At 40.1% G+C, this 21,445-nt stretch overlaps 1 protein-coding gene across 1 annotated transcript in view; it reads right to left on the bottom strand.

The window, feature by feature from the left end:
- LOC134529039 (PDZ and LIM domain protein 3) overlaps positions 1-21,445 on the bottom strand; it is a 155,912-nt gene that overhangs the window by 18,459 nt on the left and 116,008 nt on the right. The window contains exons 7-8 of the mRNA XM_063362735.1: positions 18,029-18,120; positions 15,142-15,195 (exon numbers count right to left, since the gene is read on the bottom strand). Of these exons, the coding sequence (XP_063218805.1) occupies positions 15,142-15,195; positions 18,029-18,120 (146 nt within the window). The remainder of the gene's footprint in view (positions 1-15,141; positions 15,196-18,028; positions 18,121-21,445) is intronic.

The raw sequence follows: 21,445 nt of genomic DNA, 5'->3' as shown, positions 1-21,445 counted from the left end.
TTCGTAGTCACGTAATCTCGTAACCTTATGGCTCGAAGTCGCGTAGTCCTGTATCCTCGCAGTCACGTAAACCTGTGTACTAGAGGCTTCGTAGCTCTGTAGCCTCGCAGTCTCGTAAACTTGAAGATTCGTAGTCACGTAGTCTCGTAACCTCATGGCTCGTAGTCGCGTCGCCTGGATGTCTTGGGACCTCGTAGAATTGTAGCCTCGCAGTCTCGTAACCATGCGTTCTAGAAGCTTCGTAGTCCTATAGCCTCGCGATCATGTAACCTAGAAGACTCGCAATCGCGTAGACTCGTAACCTCATTGATCGTAGTCTCGCAGTCATGATGCATTGGAGGCTTGTAGACTTGAAGCTACGTAAGCAAGAGGCCTTGTAATCTTATAACATAATGCTGATGGAGCAGTTGGAGCAAAAGAGAAAATTCCGACGAAGACAGATGCGGTAACTGGAGTCATGTAGACGAGTACCTTCGTAGTCAAGTACTCTTGCAGACTTGTAGTCCTGTATCCTCGCAGTCATGTAAACCTGTGTACTAGAAACTTCGTAGCTCTGTAGCCTCGCAAGCCATGTATAACTCGTAACCAGCTAGATCATTTTAGACTCGTAGCCATGTGGTCTCATAGTCTCTTAGACTCGTAGAATTCTAGCCAAATATATATATTTGGAGTTGGTGAGACAAAAGACAGTTGTTGGAGCCAATGACTGTAGGAGCCAATGACTGTAGGAGCCAATGACAGATGGAGTCACTAGACTGATGGAATCAATAGACTGATGTAATCAATGAATAATGGAGCCAATGAATATTGGAGCCAATGAATATTGGAGCCAATGACAAATGTGCAGCCTTTTTGATGATGGTGCTGCCTTTTCGTTGTCGGTGCTTCCAAATGCGCTGCCTTTTCGTTGTCGGTGCTTCCAAATGTACTGCCTTTTCGTTGCCGGTGCTTCCAAATGTGCTGCCGTTTCATTGTCGGTGCTTCCAAATGTGCTGCCTTTTCGTTGTCGGTGCTTCCAAATGTGCTGCCTTTTCGTTGTCGGTGCTTCCAAATGTGCTGCCTTTTCGTTGTCGGTGCTTCCAAATGTGCTGCCTTTTCGTTGTCGGTGCTTCCAAATGTGCTGCCGTTTCGTTGTCGGTGCTTCCAAATGTGCTGCCGTTTCGTTGTCGGTGCTTCCAAATGTGCTGCCGTTTCGTTGTCGGTGCTTCCAAATGTGCTGCCGTTTCGTTGTCGGTGCTTCCAAATGTGCTGCCGTTTCGTTGTCGGTGCTTCCAAATGTGCTGCAGTAGTATATAATAGGGCATCCGGAAACTGGGTTCTGGGTGTGGTGCCGGTGCCGGTGTCCGCCATCTTGGATTGTGACGTCACAGCGGCCATCTTGGATGGTTGTGACCTTGACCTTTGACCTTGACCTGGAATTTGATCCTCAAAAATCGCCAAAATCCGCCAAATTGGGCAAAATTTGTCCAAAATTCCTCAAAATTCGCCAAAATTTCCATTTCTGTGGAAAAAAGTTCCACCAAAAAATCTCAAAAAATTCCTCAATTCGAAAATCAGGATTTCGAAAATCCTCAAAAGTCGTTTTGCCCTAGAAAGAACCCTAATTCCTAAAACTGGCTTAAAACTCCTAAGAGATAGCCGCTTATAAGCCATTTCTAGGAATAAGGATTCCATGACCACCATATTGGATTATGTCGTCACCGTTGCAATTTCCGTTACGGCCGCCATCTTTAACTTTTTTATTTATTATCCGAATTTAATGAAATTTTTTTTTTTAAATTATAAAAAAATTCATTTAATAAAATTTTAATAAAAAATATTTAAAAATCATACAATAACGACACGGAGCTCGGAGTCCGCGGTTCGAACCCGACGAGTGCAAAAAAAAATTATAAATGGCGACCGATCCTTCCCCCTAGGTGACTGCAGGCAGACTGACTCCCACCACTTATGTCAATGCACATATATCGTCACCTAGTATGACGTCATGTCCGCCATCTTGTCTTCGATGCTGGAGACCACCATCTTGTTTTCGGCCGCTAGAGTACGCTGACGCCATGTTAGTTTAACTCTTACCCGCTAGAGTGCAGTAATCATTTATTATTGCTGTGACACCCGCCATCTTGTCATTTGGCCGCCATATTGAAAATCCGTAATTATTTAGCTAGAAATTTCGGAAAAGTTCCAAAATTCATTAAATAAATCACTCATTAATTTACACATTGATTCGATGGATTCCTGTCCTCGGTTCGATACCCGATCGATGCAATAATGTTTAATTTTATGAAAAAAAAACAATAACCTCAATAAACCATGTTCAACATTCGTAAAGAGACTCTAAATCCTCTACGACCACCATCCTATCAGACATCAAGACCACCATATTGGAAATGCGTAATTTTAATGCTAGAGATCCGGGAAAAAGTTCAGAAATCATTAAATAAATTTCCGATCAATAAACTGATTAATTAGATCGACTAAGGTCCTTGGTACGATCCCAGGCCGATACAAAACAACTTTAATATTTTAAAAAAGCACCACTAAAGTGTAAGGTTCGAGGAATTAAACACCGCAAGTTCTTTTACAAACATAATATTTATTACATAATTTCTATTCTACTACAGGATCACTTACGAAAGCCAGCAATCTTATAATCATTTAGTTCCGCAGCGGTGTGAAATGACTAATTCTTAGCTCCAATCGGTTTATACTAGACAGAGTCCAGCCAGAACCTTTACAGACATAGTCCACCTCTTCTTGACAGAGTTTCTGGATACCGTTTTTAACAGTTTGCTTCACATCGTTAGAACTGTAAATTACTGCAGCCGATGTCTTGAATGCACACTTCTTCACTTTGTCATCGAACGGATATGGCTTTCCATATATACAGTCCAACCACAAGTTATATTTCAAAGGTCCGTTTGTTGCTACATCATCAGTAAGCTGATTGATTATCTTCTGTCTGATATCGTCAAGAAAATTACAAATGTCCTTCGACTCACCGAACGTATTTAGATAATAGTAGTCTTTCAAAGTTCCACGAAATGCAGACTGCGCCAAGAAGAAGCCATTATCGTTCACTTGTAATGCTCCGAACACAGTCTTAGGTTTAGTTCCATGTTCAGACGTCATAACAATCGGTTGCTGGGCATCTGTTTTTTTGGTTGTACGCTTTCGTGTCTCCAATCTAACGCGAGGAGCCGAAATGTCGGCAGGTAGTTCAGCAGTAGGAGCACAGACTCCACCTTTACATTTTTTCGCATGATGTCGCAATCTGTCAATTCGAGTAAACCATTTAAGGCACTCATCACATCGAAACTTCATGCGAGAAGGATTCTTCGTGCATTTGCTCCGCTCATGTCTTCGTGCATCATGGGAAAATGCGAACGACGTATCACAGTAGCTGCAAGGATACCGTGGTGATGAAGACGATCCTTTCAGACCCGATCCAGATACAGACATTGCAACAGTAGTACCATTTCCAGGCATTCTCTTATGCACATCGATGCATCGTTGTTGCGCCGAAACCTTTACTTTCTGCCGCACAGCAGGACCTTTGCATGCCTTCATGTGCGTTTTCATATTATCTTTTCTGGCAAACTGCTTATGACATTTCTCACAAACAAACATTTTACGATATAGGTTCTTGGCACATTCGCTCCTCTCGTGTCGCCGGGCATTGCTGTTGTTTGAGAAAATCTTGTCGCAGTAACAGCACCGATGTTCGCTAGTTGTCAAATCAGCATCCATTGAAGTCTCCATCGAGGTCGTATCGTCGATCGTCGTGGTTTCCTGCACATCCAGCTCAGTAGTCATTAAGCTATCTTCTGCTGGTGGTATCACATCTGTTGAAATCTCCTCCAATGTCGACGTCGTCGTCGTTGCCAACGGGATCTGCTCCACCATTGTCGTCGCTGACGTCAAGGTTCCCGTAGACGATGGTACAACGTCCATCGAGTTCGGCGTTAAAGTCGGTAAAGATGCCATCGAGTTCTCAAGAACAGGTAATTACACGACTTATGCAACAGATGAAATAATCTAGGTGATCCTTACACCGTCGACAACAGTAACAAACTGAGCGACCTGCTGTCTAGGACTCGCTTATATACATGCACCGGATGGAATAATACGCAAGTCAAATCAAGAACCATTTAATAATAATAGAGTCAAAACAACATTAAAAATAGAAGGACTATCAACGAAAAGGCAGCACATTTGGAAGCACCGACAACGAAAAGGCAGCACATTTGGAAGCACCGACTACGAAAAGGCAGCACATTTGGAAGCACCGACTACGAAAAGGCAGCACATTTGGAAGCACCGACAACGAAAAGGCAGCACATTTGGAAGCACCGACAACGAAAAGGCAGCACATTTGGAAGCACCGACAACGAAAAGGCAGCACATTTGGAAGCACCGACAACGAAAAGGCAGCACATTTGGAAGCACCGACAACGAAAAGGCAGCACATTTGGAAGCTCCATCAACAAAAAAAAAGGCAAAAAGGAAGCATGAAGACGATGAAGACACTTCAACATCATCAACATCGAATTATTACGGTAAATTGGGTGAAGACGATTCCTTCTACGGTGATTGTTACAGTGACTCTGAGGCTGTTTACAAAGACATAGACTATGATGAAGCACCTAAAGCTGCCAAGATTGAAGAATGTGGCGGTGTCCTAAGACCGAAACGATGGAAACGACGTGATATATTAAATAAATCTGATCAAGCTTGTGATGATCACCGTCTCAAACATGAAAGTTACCCTGCGGTTGGTGGTAAAACGGAAGACACCAGAGATCATAATAATTATAAAGGTGCAAGGAAGATGGTGGTAGAAGAGAATGATTACACATCATGGAAAGATCCAAACATATTGGTTGACCGGCTAAGACTTCTACATGGTTCGCTTTGTGCAGGAAACTATTCGTGCATCAAAGAAATATCCTTCATACTCAAGGAACTGAGGAATGCTGGCTACATACAATAATGGCTTGTTTTACTTGCATTTGTATAGTGTAAAGCAATAAAATAAATAATTTAAATTATAAGAATTTAATGTTTTTATTTCTTGTATTCTGATTTCTAACTAAGACATAGATCTCGTAACTTGTGCTTCTTTTTTGCCTTTTTTTTTGTTGATGGAGCTTCCAAATGTGCTGCCTTTTCGTTGTCGGTGCTTCCAAATGTGCTGCCTTTTCGTTGTCGGTGCTTCCAAATGTGCTGCCTTTTCGTTGTCGGTGCTTCCAAATGTGCTGCCTTTTCGTTGTCGGTGCTTCCAAATGTGCTGCCTTTTCGTTGTCGGTGCTTCCAAATGTGCTGCCTTTTCGTAGTCGGTGCTTCCAAATGTGCTGCCTTTTCGTAGTCGGTGCTTCCAAATGTGCTGCCTTTTCGTTGTCGGTGCTTCCAAATGTGCTGCCTTTTCGTTGATGGTCCTTCTATTTTTAATGTTGTTTTGACTCTATTATTATTAAATGGTTCTTGATTTGACTTGCGTATTATTCCATCCGGTGCATGTATATAAGCGAGTCCTAGACAGCAGGTCGCTCAGTTTGTTACTGTTGTCGACGGTGTAAGGATCACCTAGATTATTTCATCTGGTGCATAAGTCGTGTAATTACCTGTTCTTGAGAACTCGATGGCATCTTTACCGACTTTAACGCCGAACTCGATGGACGTTGTACCATCGTCTACGGGAACCTTGACGTCAGCGACGACAATGGTGGAGCAGATCCCGTTGGCAACGACGACGACGTCGACATTGGAGGAGATTTCAACAGATGTGATACCACCAGCAGAAGATAGCTTAATGACTACTGAGCTGGATGTGCAGGAAACCACGACGATCGACGATACGACCTCGATGGAGACTTCAATGGATGCTGATTTGACAACTAGCGAACATCGGTGCTGTTACTGCGACAAGATTTTCTCAAACAACAGCAATGCCCGGCGACACGAGAGGAGCGAATGTGCCAAGAACCTATATCGTAAAATGTTTGTTTGTGAGAAATGTCATAAGCAGTTTGCCAGAAAAGATAATATGAAAACGCACATGAAGGCATGCAAAGGTCCTGCTGTGCGGCAGAAAGTAAAGGTTTCGGTGCAACAACGATGCATCGATGTGCATAAGAGAATGCCTGGAAATGGTACTACTGTTGCAATGTCTGTATCTGGATCGGGTCTGAAAGGATCGTCTTCATCACCACGGTATCCTTGCAGCTACTGTGATACGTCGTTCGCATTTTCCCATGATGCACGAAGACATGAGCGGAGCAAATGCACGAAGAATCCTTCTCGCATGAAGTTTCGATGTGATGAGTGCCTTAAATGGTTTACTCGAATTGACAGTTTGCGACATCATGCGAAAAAATGTAAAGGTGGAGTCTGTGCTCCTACTGCTGAACTACCTGCCGACATTTCGGCTCCTCGCTTTAGATTGGAGACACGAAAGCGTACAACCAAAAAAACAGATGCCCAGCAACCGATTGTTATGACGTCTGAACATGGAACTAAACCTAAGACTGTGTTCGGAGCATTACAAGTGAACGATAATGGCTTCTACTTGGCGCAGTCTGCATTTCGTGGAACTTTGAAAGACTACTATTATCTAAATACGTTCGGTGAGTCGAAGGACATTTGTAATTTTCTTGACGATATCAGACAGAAGATAATCAATCAGCTTACTGATGATGTAGCAACAAACGGACCTTTGAAATATAACTTGTGGTTGGACTGTATATATGGAAAGCCATATCCGTTCGATGACAAAGTGAAGAAGTGTGCATTCAAGACATCGGCTGCAGTAATTTACAGTTCTAACGATGTGAAGCAAACTGTTAAAAACGGTATCCAGAAACTCTGTCAAGAAGAGGTGGACTATGTCTGTAAAGGTTCTGGCTGGACTCTATCTAGTATAAACCGATTGGAGCTAAGAATTAGTCATTTCACACCGCTGCGGAACTAAATGATTATAAGATTGCTGGCTTTCGTAAGTGATCCTGTAGTAGAATAGAAATTATGTAATAAATATTATGTTTGTAAAAGAACTTGAGGTGTTTAATTCCTCGAACCTTACACTTTAGTGGTGCTTTTTTAAAATATTAAAGTTGTTTTGTATCGGCCTGGGATCGTACCAAGGACCTTAGTCGATCTAATTAATCAGTTTATTGATCGGAAATTTATTTAATGATTTCTGAACTTTTTCCCGGATCTCTAGCATTAAAATTACGCATTTCCAATATGGTGGTCTTGATGTCTGATAGGATGGTGGTCGTAGAGGATTTAGAGTCTCTTTACGAATGTTGAACATGGTTTATTGAGGTTATTGTTTTTTTTTTTCATAAAATTAAACATTATTGCATCGATCGGGTATCGAACCGAGGACAGGAATCCATCGAATCAATATGTAAATTAATGAGTGATTTATTTAATGAATTTTGGAACTTTTCCCGAATTTCTAGCTAAATAATCACGGATTTTCAATATGGCGGCCAAATGACAAGATGGCGGGTGTCACAGCAATAATAAATGATTACTGCACTCTAGCGGGTAAGAGTTAAACTAACATGGTGTCAGCGTACTCTAGCGGCCGAAAACAAGATGGTGGTCTCCAGCATCGAAGACAAGATGGCGGACATGACGTCATACTAGGTGACGATATATGTGCATTGACATAAGTGGTGGGAGTCAGTCTGCCTGCAGTCACCTAGGGGGAAGGATCGGTCGCCATTTTTAATTTTTTTTTGCACTCGTCGGGTTCGAACCGCGGACTCCGAGCTCCGTGTCGTTATTGTATGATTTTTAAATATTTTTTATTAAAATTTTATTAAATGAATTTTTTTATAATTTAAAAAAAATTTCATTAAATTCGGATAATAAATAAAAAAGTTAAAGATGGCGGCCGTAACGGAAATTGCAACGGTGACGACATAATCCAATATGGTGGTCATGGTATCCTTATTCCTAGAAATGGCTTATAAGCGGCTATCTCTTAGGAGTTTTAAGCCAGTTTTAGGAATTAGGGTTCTTTCTAGGGCAAAACGACTTTTGAGGATTTTCGAAATCCTGATTTTCGAATTGAGGAATTTTTTGAGATTTTTTGGTGGAACTTTTTTCCACAGAAATGGAAATTTTGGCGAATTTTGAGGAATTTTGGACAAATTTTGCCCAATTTTGGCGGATTTTGGCGATTTTTGAGGATCAAATTCAAGGTCAAGGTCAAAGGTCAAGGTCACAACCATCCAAGATGGCCGCTGTGACGTCACAATCCAAGATCGCGGACACCGGCACCGGCACCACACCCAGAACCCAGTTTCCGGATGCCCTATTATATACTACTTGCTGCCGTTTCGTTGTCGGTGCTTCCAAATGTGCTGCCTTTTCGTTGTCGGTGCTTCCAAATGTGCTGCCGTTTCGTTGTCGGTGCTTCCAAATGTGCTGCCTTTTCGTTGTCGGTGCTTCCAAATGTGCTGCCATTTCGTTGTCGGTGCTTCCAAATGTGCTGCCTTTTCGTTGTCGGTGCTTCCAAATGTGCTGTCTTTTCGTTGTCGGTGCTTCCGAATGTGCTGCCTTTTCGTTGTCGGTGCTTCCAAATGTGCTGCCGTTTCGTTTTCGGTGCTTCCAAATGTGCTGCCTTTTCGTTGTCGGTGCTTCCAAATGTGCTGTCTTTTCGTTGTCGGTGCTTCCAAATGTGCTGCCTTTTCGTTGATGGTCCTTCTATTTTAATGTTGTTTTGACTCTAGTATTATTGTAAATGGTTCTTGATTTGACTAGCGTTTTATTCCATACGGTGCATGTATATAAGCGAGTCCTAGACAACAGGACGCTCAGTTTGTTACTGACGTCGTCGGTGTAAGGATCACCTAGTTTGTTTCTTCTGGTGCATTAATCATGTAATTACCTGTTCTTGCGAACTCGATGGCATCTTTACCGACTTTAACGACGAACTCGATGGAGGTTGTACCATCGTCTACGGGAACCTTGACGACAGCTACGACGGAGAAGGAGCAGATTCCGTTGACAACGTCGATGTCAACACTGGAGGAGATTTCAACAGATGTGATACCACCAGCAGAAGATAGCTTAATGACTACTGAGCTGGATGTGCAGGAAACCACGACGATCGACGATACGACCTCGATGGAGACTTCAATGGATGCTGATTTGACAACTAGCGAACATCGGTGCTGTTATTGCGACAAGATTTTCTCAAACAGCAGCAATGCTCGGCGACACGAGAGGAGCGAATGTGTCAAGAACCTATATCGTAAAATGTTTGTTTGTGTGAAATGTCATAAGCAGTTTGCCAGAAAAGATAATATGAAAACGCACATGAAGGCATGCAAAGGCCCTGCTGTTCGGCAGAAAGTAAAGGTTTCGTCGCAACAACGATGCATCGATGTGCATAAGAGAATGCCTGGAAATGGTACTACTGTTGTAACACCTGTATCTGGATCGGGTCTGAAAGGATCGTCTTCATCACCACGGTATCCTTGCAGCTACTGTGATACGTCGTTCGCATTTTCCCATGATGCACGAAGACATGAGCGGAGCAAATGCACGAAGAATCCATCTCGCATGAAGTTTCGATGTGATGAGTGTCATGAATGGTTTACTCGAATTGATAATTTGCGACGACATGCGAAAAACTGTAAAGGTGAAGTCCGTGTGTCTACTGCTGAATTACCTGCAGAAATTTCGACTCCTCGGTTTAGGTTGAAGGCTCGTGAGCGTACAAGCAAGAAAACCGATGTGCAGCAACTGATTGGTATGACGTCTGAACAGGAAAATAAACCTAAGACTGTGTTCGGAGCATTACAAGTGAACGATAATGGCTTCTACTTGGCGCAGTCTGCATTTCGTGGAACATTGAAGGACTATTATTATTTAAATACGTTAGGTGAGTCGAAAGACATTTGTAATTTTCTTGATGATATCAGAGAGGACATAATCAATCAGCTTACTGATGATGTAGCAACAAACGGACCTTTGAAATATAACTTGTGGTTGGACTGTATATATGGAAAGCCATATCCGTTAGATGACAAAGTGAAGAAGTGTGCATTCAAGACATCGGCTGCAGTAATTTACAGTTCTAACGATGTGAAGCAAACTGTTAAAAACGGTATCCAGAAACTCTGTCAAGAAGAGGTGGACTATGTCTGTAAAGGTTCTGGCTGGACTCTGTCTAGTATAAACCGATTGGAGCTAAGAATTAGTCATTTCACACCGCTGCGGAACTAAATGATTATAAGATTGCTGGCTTTCTCAAATGATCCTGTAGTAGAATAGAAATTATGTAATAAATATTATGTTTGTAAAAGAACTTGCAGTGTTTAATTCCTCGAACCTGTTACTATTATGTTAAATTGATGTTATATTTAATTTTTTTTGCATCATCCAAGATCGAACCGAGGACGGGAATCGATCGAATCAATATGTAAATTAATGAGTGATTTATTTAATGAATTTTGAAAGTTTTCCCGAATTTCTAGCTAAATAATTACGGATTTTCAAGATGGCGGCCAAATGACAAGATGGCGGGTGTCACAGTAATAAATTATAACTGCACTCTAGCGGATACGAATTAAACTAACATGTCATCGGCGCACTCTAGCCGACGATACAATGATGATGGCTTCCAGCAGACGAGGACAAGATGGCGGACATGACGTCATACTAGATGATGATAAAAAGTGGTGGGAGTCAGTCTGCCAGCACCCACCACGAGGGAAGGATCGGTCGTCATTTTTAATTTTTTTGCACTCGTCGGGTTCGAACCGAGGACTCCGAGCTCCGTGTCGAAAAAGTATGATTTTTAAATATTTTTATTAAATTTTTATTATTTGAATTTTTTTAATAAATTTTAATTTTTTTTTATTAAAATCGGATAGTAAAAAAGTTAAAGATGGCGGCCGTAACGGAAATTGCAACAGTGACGTCATAATTTAAAATGGCGGATAACACAATGCCGGAATGTTCGAGAAAACGAAATGACGTCATCCAAGATGGTGGATCCAAGATGGCCGTCGGGGTCAAGGTCAAAGGTCAAGGTCACATCCTGATAGAGGCTTAACTGAGGCTTGAGTTAAGGATGCTTAAGCCTCTATCAGGACATTTCTAGCCGTTGGGATTTTTAAGGAATAAAACGGGAAATTTTCCCTCGAAACGGGAATTTTTCCCTCGAAAACGGGAAATTTTTTCTTAAAACGGGAAATTTTGAGTCATTTTGAGTCAATTTTGAGGAATTTTGAGGAATTTTTGCCGCCGTGACGTCACAAATCCAAGATGGCGGACACCGGCACCGGCACCACAGCCTGAAGCCTGATCTCGGACCGTCATTTACATACTACTTAAGCACCATTGTAATCATCATTTTCGTTCATTAGAAGATTGTATGTGCCTGTATTGGCAATGTATGCACATATAGTGTTTCAAGCGTAAAACTGACAGATTAACTTTTTAAATATATATGAAATTTTTTCAGATGTATGTAATTATGCTTCAGTGTCCGGGTACATTGATTGGTAGTGTCAGCAGAGTCACTTTGCAACCTTAGAGCTGTAGAGGAGGAACGTCAGATAGTAATGATGGCTAGTCAGTTTAGTGAGGCGGGATGATTAGTGCGACTCTCGCTGGTGCTTCTAGCGCGGTGTCGCCTTTAAGCGCAAGGCTCTGAACTGGCGTGCATAGGACAACTATGCGATTTGAGCGGTGACCTAAACATTACGTGGCTGGGTAATTAAGATAAATATGTAATGTAGGTCCCTTGAGTGTTTTTAAAGAATATGTACCGGGCGTATCATGCCTGAAAATTATTCTGAAAACTCGTGTTTTAGCCATTATAATTCCTATAAAAATTCGGTTTAAAAACTTACGGAAAAAGAACTACTCATACGTAGGAGCATGCATATTTCGCGAAAAGATTTCGAGACTAGCTGAAAGTCAAAACAATGTAGCACCGTCTGTGTTCCGTGATTGGGTGGGTTTCTTTCAGGTACATGTCGATTGTTACAACACCAATCACATGAAGTCAGTGTGGAATAAAACGCGTCCTGAGTGGCTCGGTAAAACAAGGCGACGACTTATCTCGCAGACGGCCGCCAATCACAAGGAAGAAACCGCTGGTGCGGGTAAACCCTGTTGCAGTCTAGTAGACGTTCAGGTTTTTTTTTGCGAAAAATGCGTATTCTTAAATGCTTTTCGTAAACAGACACTGCTCTGGTATGCTGAGCAGTTTCTAAACCAGGTGGTTTTTCCTGAAGCTCTGCGCACCGTGTGTGTGCCCGGGTAGGCAGGGGCCTTGAGGTAATAATCGGTATCAGTGGAATTATTCCGCGTGCTAATGGCCTGAAGACAAGCATAAGCAAAACGTTGAAGTTTCGTCAGGCAAGGGACTCTAGTTCGCTGCTCCGAGCTAAGTGGACTTTGCAGTCGCCGACCAGCCACGCAGCTTGCGAAAGGAAGTCGGCACTGAAAGTCTAAACGAGGTAAAAAGTTAATTTTCTAATTTTCCACAGGTAGTCCGTACGCGCAACTTTACTTCTATGGATCCATTAAAAAAATATATATATTTCTTCACAAACACCTAGAATTGAAAAAAAAAAAAATCAAACATCCAACATAAAAGCATTTTTTTGTAGGCCTTACGTCTCACGAGCATGTGAATCTGCATAAAGGAGTAATAGAAATTACAGTACTACAAGTCAACATATTTTATGCATATATTACAACTACTCAACAACACATTTCTTTGAAAATTCACCCAATTTAACTACCACATGCATATTTTAACATAAAAAGCATTTCTATAATCTACAAGCTTTGGTTTCTCTACGCAGAATACATTACGATATTTGAAATTTTCTTTATTACTTCGTTAAATATTTAGAACAAAAATAATACATTTATTTAATTTGAGAAGTATGAACACCACAAAGTTATAAAGCTCGTATAATTTCACGATTTTAATGAACTGTGTAGGCTGCATGTTACTCAACAGTGATGTGTTAATTATGTAAGAGGCCATTTTGTCCATTATATTCACGAGAAGCCATTTTACTCTTGACTGGGTTAATTTTGATTCAGGCCTTCTGTTATCCTTGCGCCTGCTAAGGGTTTGTTATTCTTTCATTTAGACTGGGGCCCAGCATCAGTACCACGCAAGTCTGTTTTAAGGGGCGTACCTGCCAGAGTGAGGTGGGATGATAAGAGCGACGCTCGCTGGTGCTTCTAGCGCGGTATCGCCACTAAGCGCAAGGCTCTGAACTGGCGCGCAGTCTTCTCGTCGTGCATATGAGCGTCGACCGTGACATCATATGGCGGAGAAACGAAGACAAATGTGTAATGCAAGTCCCGTAAGTGCTTTCAAGTATCAGTACCGGTTGTTTTTTCCATAAAGATTACTCTGAAAACACGCTTTTTAGCCATTTTAACTCTTCTAAAAATACAGATTAAAAACTTAATCCGGAAACAAAACAACTTGTCGGCCTCAGCGAATTCTTGAATGCTTTTCGTAAGCAGACGCCACTCGGATGTATGGAGCCGTTTTCAATTCGCGTTGTTTTCCTAAAGCTCTGCGTTGTGTGTGTGTGTGTGTGCCCGGGTAGGCGGTCTACGTGTGAATTTTATCGGTATCCTAAAAGCAACCCAGGAACTTCTAAACTTGTTGCGAGATCACGAGCCAGTTGCAAGTGCAGTGACTGTGAGCGGTCAGGTCAAATGTGTCAGGCCATGCGGTTAAAGGGGAGCGCTTGTCAATTCCTAGTCGGTGATTTATCCTAGGTAAGTTGTTTACGTGTTCGATTATGATAAACTTACTTTGTGCATTATTTAGGGATCTGCATCGTGCACTCAAAGAAAAGCGGCCGGAAGAGCAATCAGCCAAAAAGCGCCTCGGGATCTTTAGCCTCAGCGGTAGAAACGCATAATGTGGTACCGGCCTAATAGAAGAACTATAGGGATACATTTACAAGAAAATCACTTAAATTATATAACTTACAAGAAGATGAAATGATTCAATCGGCCCTCATTTTTTTTTTAAAAATAGAGCACTGAGTAGTTAAAACCGGTTAAAATGTTCTCTGTTTTTTTTATAAAGATGTTCATAAACTGTGCTTTGGCAGCCAACGCATTTTGGGATGTTTTAAGTCAGTTTTGGCAATCATTCAAGATAATTTTTAAGACGCTTTTTTACTTAAATATATGTTTTAGTATTTTAACAGTACAATTTGTGAAACTTTTATGCAGTGACTTCTATTGTGGATTCTCCGTAGCTCGTTGTCTGCGATTATGTGGCTGTTGTTGATTCTACAGCATGTAAAAAAAAAGTTGTACGTTTTAAAATCTGATCGCGTGGTAGAACTCATCCATGAATACTTCCTGATTCCACAATTGCCATCTTTCGACGTGTCCTAAAAGCCAGACCCGGCGTTTTCTGTCAGCGGGTGGGCCTTGCAGATCAGAGACAACACAGGCGATGTGTAGAGCACCTCTACCCTACATTGTCGCACACTCTACCATCCATCTACACGGCATGCCTTCCTTTCGCTCTCCTGGGAGGCCCGAAAAACTTTGCTGATCCGTCAAACCATTTCCTTTCACGGCTGAAGTATATCAATGCAAAACATTTGGCTAGTGATTTTCCTAGCCCACATTAAGAACTAAAAGGTTCTAGATTTTAGAATAAACAGCTCCTTAGAGAGCCGGGAAATATAGATATTGCCTGAAGAAAGTTTTACCTTACATGAGATCTACTACCATTTTTTTCGAATTTTTAATGTATGTATTATACACATTGTTACTATGGAGTTGGGATTTTGTGTTCTTTATTCATCAGAACGGAAGTGAAGTTTACGTACAGAAAGAGCCCTGCATGCAATCATGTATACTAGATGTTTTTAAAAATTTAATATGTCCATTTGCCAAAATAGTTCAGAGGGTATATTTGCAGTAGCAAATAGTTTTGAAAAAGAGAACAGAATGGAAGTTTGGCATGCAATCTAAATACGACGCGCTACTCTATTGGAGCGCCTACCAAACAGCGGAGAATGGTTAGTTCAGCCCTACTACATACAAATAAAGCGCAACACTGAAGTGTGGCATACTCTACATTTACCATTCCCAGTCTCTACTTGCCTCGCTTTTGCCTGGTTTCTTGGGTTGAGCGTTCCAGTTCTCACTCTTCCTACCCTAGAGTTCAGCAAATAAACAGGCGCTTTAATCATTCATCAAAACCAATCAGATTTCATATGCAGCCAGAATATTTTCAAACATGTAAAAAAACACAGATATTTAATATAACACATCGAGAAAAAAAAGTCATAATAAGTTTTTACCGAGCATGAAACCGTGTACTGCATGCAAGTGACTAAAAATAAATATCTCCTTAAAAAAAGTAAGATTTGTGGAAAATAGTTAATAGAGGCACATTGTTGACGTTACACGCAGCTTGATTGATCGAACTCCGAAATCGTAGTGGGCTGCAAACCACCAACCACAAGCCTCGTCCAGAACCGTGAAGCATCAGGAACACGGTCGCAGGGCGGCCAACACTACACATGAGCATTGATGAAACTTCCCAACCAAGGTTGTGTGGTGCTACGGTAAAGTATTGGCAAACATTTTTCTTGTTACTTTAATAGTGCTGATGGAGTTCAAGGGGGAAAATGTGGTAAGGAGGTTACGTATTCTTTTAAATATGTTCCTATAAGAATATAATATTAAAAAAAATATCATAAATATACGCACAAAGAGTTTTAATTTAAAATTAATTCGTAAACACGAGTAAAAATTATTTTTTAGTCGTCATGAAGTAATAAAAAAGTTTTGACATGATCCGAAAACGAAATAAGTAAATGAAATTTTTATGAATAGCCTGTTTTTGTTACGAGATCTCAATGTTGACACCCATGGTACTAATCAATAAAATGTACAGAACTGTACAAAACGTTTGTTTTGGAGTATGTCATTTCAAAACTTGTCACGATGAACAAAGCATTTAACGTTATCTGATAACTGAAACAAACCCACTCTTCTAAACCCGCAACACGTCAAGAAATACAAACATTCATAATTTACAGTAATTTAAATATTGTTCTCTCCAGATATAAATGTAAGAACGCAAGTAGTGTCCCGGACAATGTGACGTTCTCTTTATAAACATTTTTTCATCCTCAAATGCAGAAAAAAAAATCACGACCATTTCAAAATTTTTATTTTACTATTACACTGCAACAGTTGGTAGCCTCATCACGGAAATAAATCTTTCTTTGAAAAATTACATCCGCAATGAAATATATATAAAAGTTAAAAAAGGTCCTATTAACCATTTAAACTTACTGTAACTTAAATAAATTTTGTTAAAAGTACTGTTAAAGCGTTTTTTTTAGTTTAGGAATAATTTTTCCCATTATTTTTTGTTTACTCACGGAATATTTAGAACCTCTATTTTTTGTGCGTGCTGGCTAAAATTCGCACCCGTTATTTTGGATACGTCTGTGCAACTACTTGTTGGTCACCCGCTTCTATACGCTAGATATAGTACTAGGTGGCGCTTATGAAGAGTGAGAACTACAAGAATAATCTCAAAAGTATAGTGACGAATTGAGACCCAAAATACATGTTAATATCTGCGATGCTGAACAGGGGATAAAGGGTTCAAGGAAATTATTAGCTTGGTTATTGTCTCTTATTTGTTACCAAAGCAAATAAGATGTGTTTTATGCCGTCTGGTAATTTTCATACTCGGAGTAATTTACATAGCAACACAAAATTGGAACCAATAATTTATACAGTTTGAACCAAGAAATGACGCTGGATTTTAAAAGAGACCAAATTAGGAAACTACTATAAAACCATAATTTCTTAAAAGAGCCTGATTTAACAGCAACTATTTGCTTTAATTTTCGTAGAAAATGGCTGCATACAATCAAATCATTGCCAAACTCTAAGAGATCTTCTTTATCTAAAGAACAGAAATGGAAAGATGGAATGCCAGTATGTATCTGAAAGTGTTCTCTTTAGCTTCTAGAATCACTTATAAGTTGTCTAGCATATTTAGTAAAATTAAACACTTAAATATCTACTAATTATGGCGAGATTATTATGCTCCTTGTGGTTTATGGAAGAGACCTCAATCCAAACACATTACACACGCAATAAATTTAAGAAAATTTTTAATGTTTCAAGTTTTACGAACTAGGCATGAACATTGATGCTTGAAAATCGTTGCTTCTTAAAAAACACACCTTATTTGACTATATATATTACTGCTTTTAACTGAGTACGGATATGAGGTTCAAATTACTTTTGTTGAAAATTTTGTTTAAAGGTATGTAATATTTTATTCCTGTTTACTATGTTAAGTTTTGTTTCGTGTACATACATATATAATTAATTAATTCAGGGTGCTAAAAGACTTGTTTAAAATTATTTTAATTCAAACCTAAGTGGAACATGATTCACACATTTTAACAAAATGATAAAACAAGCAGAAAATGAATTACTAACACTAGCAAACTTGTGTTTGTCACATACAGATAAGCTTGTTGATTTTAAATATCTGACACGTGAAGAAAAAAAAATACAAATATTAATATCCTATCAATAAGTTATTTCTTTTTATCTGTGCATCTAAGAGTAATTTATACCAACCGGGTGCGTTTATGAACTAGCCACCAAACATATTACCGTAAATTTGTTGTCAAAAAGACAGTCATATTCAGAATATATTCCCCCCCCATAAATCGTAAGCTTTTACCCAGCAGAGCGAGAACTGCAGTGCGCCATATATCGCTCTATGGAAAATAAAGTTTTTACATGATTAAATAAAAAATTGAAAAAAAAAAAACATTACGTGTAGGCTACGTTTTTGAAAAGTTGGCTACTTGAAAAATGTGGTCGGTTTATTGAAAAATCTGTGTGAAAAACTTCAAAATAAGAAAGTCAGAACTGAAAGGGCATTTAGAATTGACGTCGAGGCATGGAAAAGTAAACAGCTATCCTAGGTTGTCGTCTTACTTACGGCGTGACACCAGTCTGTGAGCGGATGGTGTCGGCAATATTCTGCTCTGAATACAGTCCGATGGGCGAGTTGAACTGCTTGTGTACCACTTGCTGAAAAAAACAAAAACAGAACAGAATGGAATTATTTTTAAACATCTCGTCGAACATCTTACAAAATATTTCAAGTGTACGTCGACTATGTTTTGGCCTGTCTTAAACAAGCTGTTTGTGTCAGGTTCTAAGTACCTACATACTTTTGCTGAACTGAATTCCATTATTAAAAAAAAAAACTTTATTTATGAACTAACATGAAAAGAAAAATTATTTTTTTTTTCAAAACGTTGCAATGTACTTTTTATTATTTCAAGCTGTGCCGTTACTTAAAATATTAACTAAACACAAATCTTAAGAACATTAAACTGAGTTTGTAAACACGTTGTATGGATTGCGTTAAGGGCCCTGCCCACCCGGGCACACACACGGCGAGCAGAGCTTCAGGAAAAACAACGCGATTTAAAAACTACTCAGGATAGCTATTTAAGAATTCGCTGAGGGCCGAAAGGAACATTTGATTTCAGATTAAGTTTTTAAACTGTTTTTTATAAGAGTAAAAATGGCTTAAAGGCGCGTTTTCGGAATAACATAGAATTTCGAAACAAATTAAGATAACGTTAGTGTAACTTTACATTAATTATTTTCGGTTCCTTTTTGTTGACAACGCAATGTTAATATATCATTGGTACAAATACAGCGGCACACAGAGAAGCTTCCATTCTTGGGGCCTATTATAATTGAAACGACTTATACCGAGGAAAACTGTACTGAAGGGCAGCTTAGTGCAATAACATCAGTTTGACGTTATAATAAATATTTAAATAATACAAAAACTTTTATCTCTATCAATTTTTAACAAGGGGAGCAAAAAGAACTGAGGCTAAATGACAATTTCGTAACTCCTTTAGTAGACACTCTTATGAAATCAGTAAAATTTTTTTGTAAAAAATATTTGCCCGAAAAAAGTTTTATATAACTAATAATTTCTACAAGGGATGGAAAAACTGGCGATTAAAGGACAAAAAATTCATAACTCCCTTAGTAGACATACTATCAAGTATGTTAAAATTTCTTGTAAAGCTACTAAATATTACCTAAAACTTTTTATCTAAAACAATCACTGTAAGGGGTGGAAAATATAGGGGTTGAAGTAAAAAATCCAAAAATCCAAAACATACCTTCATAATTTATCCTTAGATGTCCTTGAAGAGTTAAATGTTTGTTGCTCTAAGTACCAGGACATATTGACATTTCCTAGCAATGTTGAAAATGAGACAAGTCACGCCAAATCTCAGCTCACCCTTGACAGACTTAATGGCTTCTGAAGGCCGGTTTTCGAATCTCTAGCTGCTTTCGGCAGACAGAAATTGAGAAATGCTTACTGATAATGTGGCAACAATCCACACCGTTCAAGTGTGGGACCCCGGACCGGAAGACTCAGTCTTCCTGCTACCATCCAACAGGTGTACCAGCGAGCATTCAACACTCCTGCTAGTGCACGAATACATCGCCATGTGTCCAGTCTCAGAGTGAACTCCGTTAACAGGCACACTATCAATTAAGATCAAAATTTTTCTAAGTCTTCTAAATATAACTGAAATTTTTCGTCTAAAAATTATTGATATCTACTATTCTTACCGCAAGGGACGAGTAAATAATTTTATTCATTAACTAATAGGATTTTCATGGGAGTTTTTACTAGTAGCAAAACACAGAACAAAAAAAAATCATGTGATGGGGAAATGGAGAGCTAATGGTCATGTCACATTTATTGAGAATATTTTGGAAATCCTACGAAATCAATTGCTGGATGCATTAAAAAGAAAACATTGGAAACATTTTGGCTGCATGAAATATGCGAAAATGTTTGATCAGTTCTTTTGGAATATTGGAGAATATACAGGATGTATCAAAATTCATGTTACAACGCTTGAGGGTAGAAAGATCTTATTATTTGCAACCATTTTTTCCAATAAACATGTTGCTGGAAACGCGTAGTTAAGCCCCTGTAGCCCCAGAAAGAGTCAGCGTAGGCAACCCCTTGTAGAGTGTTATGTTGTGGATGTGCGGGCGTTCGAGTAGAGATATAACCTTTTTAATCGTGACACAGATTTTAATTTCACTCTGAAATCAATCACAGCTTCGGCTTTGTTTCACAACATTGAAATTGTTGCATACGTTTTAACAACGTGACAGCCTAAAGCAACGGCTCAAAAACACGCCCACCTTGAGCGACACAGAGGTGGCAACGGCGAATCATGTTTTCACGGATACGCTGGAGCATGTGTGGAGTCGACCTTATGATTTCGAACGCTTCAATGATTTGCTGTGTAAGCTCTTCTACCGTTTCTACTGGCATAGCGTAGATAAGCCCTTTTACGTAACCCCACAGAAAGAAATCTAACGGGGTTAGGTCCGGTGACATTGCCGGCCATGCGACAGGGCCTGCTCATACAATCCATCGGTTTGGAAATGTTTGGTTTAAATACTCTCGCACTTGCAGGGACAAATGAGGTGGTGCCCCGTCATGTTGGTACCACATCACACGTCGGACATGCAATGGAACCTCTTCAAGAAGACCTGGTAGTTCGTTCTGAAGGAAGTGAAGGTATCTGGCGCCGGTAAGTCGTGGTGGACGAAAAAAAGGCCCGATGAGTACGCCGTCAACAATAACGGCCCACACATTAACTGAAAAACGTTCCTGGCGAGCTGTAACACACGTTGCATGCGGATTGACATCATTCCAAACATGACTGTTGTGCGAATTTAGAATAGCGTCTTGAGTGAACTTGGCTTCATCGCTGAATAAAACCGCTAACTCGGGGTTCCTCAATACTCTTCGAATGTACCAACGAGAAAAGGTCATGCGAAGAGGATAGTTCGCCGGACCCATGTGTTGCACTTTTTGAAGGTGGTACGGGTACAAGAGTTGCTCATGAAGAACTCGCCAAACAGCCATTTTGTCAGCGTCCATATCGAAACCATCTGCCCTTGTGCTTGTATCCGGACTCTCCTCAAATCTCTGAAGTACATATTCTTCTAAACTGGGAGTACGAACCCTGCGTGGAGCACCAGCATTTGGTCATGTGACGGCACATGTACCAGTACCACGCATTCGCTGAGTAAGTCTTGGAAACATGGTGTGAGCTGGAATCCTACGACCCGGATATCGTTCTTCGTACAGACGACGGGCGGCTCGTCAATTTTGTCTAGCTTCCCCGTAAACAAGCAGCATGTCCGTGTACTCACTAAACGTGTACTCCATTGAGCTCCACTAAAACGTCGCCCTTTTCAGAACCACAGTGAAAGAAATGACACCACGAGTTTGCTTGTACGACAGAACAGTCAACGAAAGACCACCAGTGATATCAAAACACACTGC

The sequence above is a fragment of the Bacillus rossius genome, chromosome 2, assembly GCF_032445375.1.
Source record: "Bacillus rossius redtenbacheri isolate Brsri chromosome 2, Brsri_v3, whole genome shotgun sequence".
NCBI lineage: Eukaryota > Metazoa > Arthropoda > Insecta > Phasmatodea > Bacillidae > Bacillus > Bacillus rossius.
This window is presented reverse-complemented; position numbering and strand designations above follow the sequence as displayed.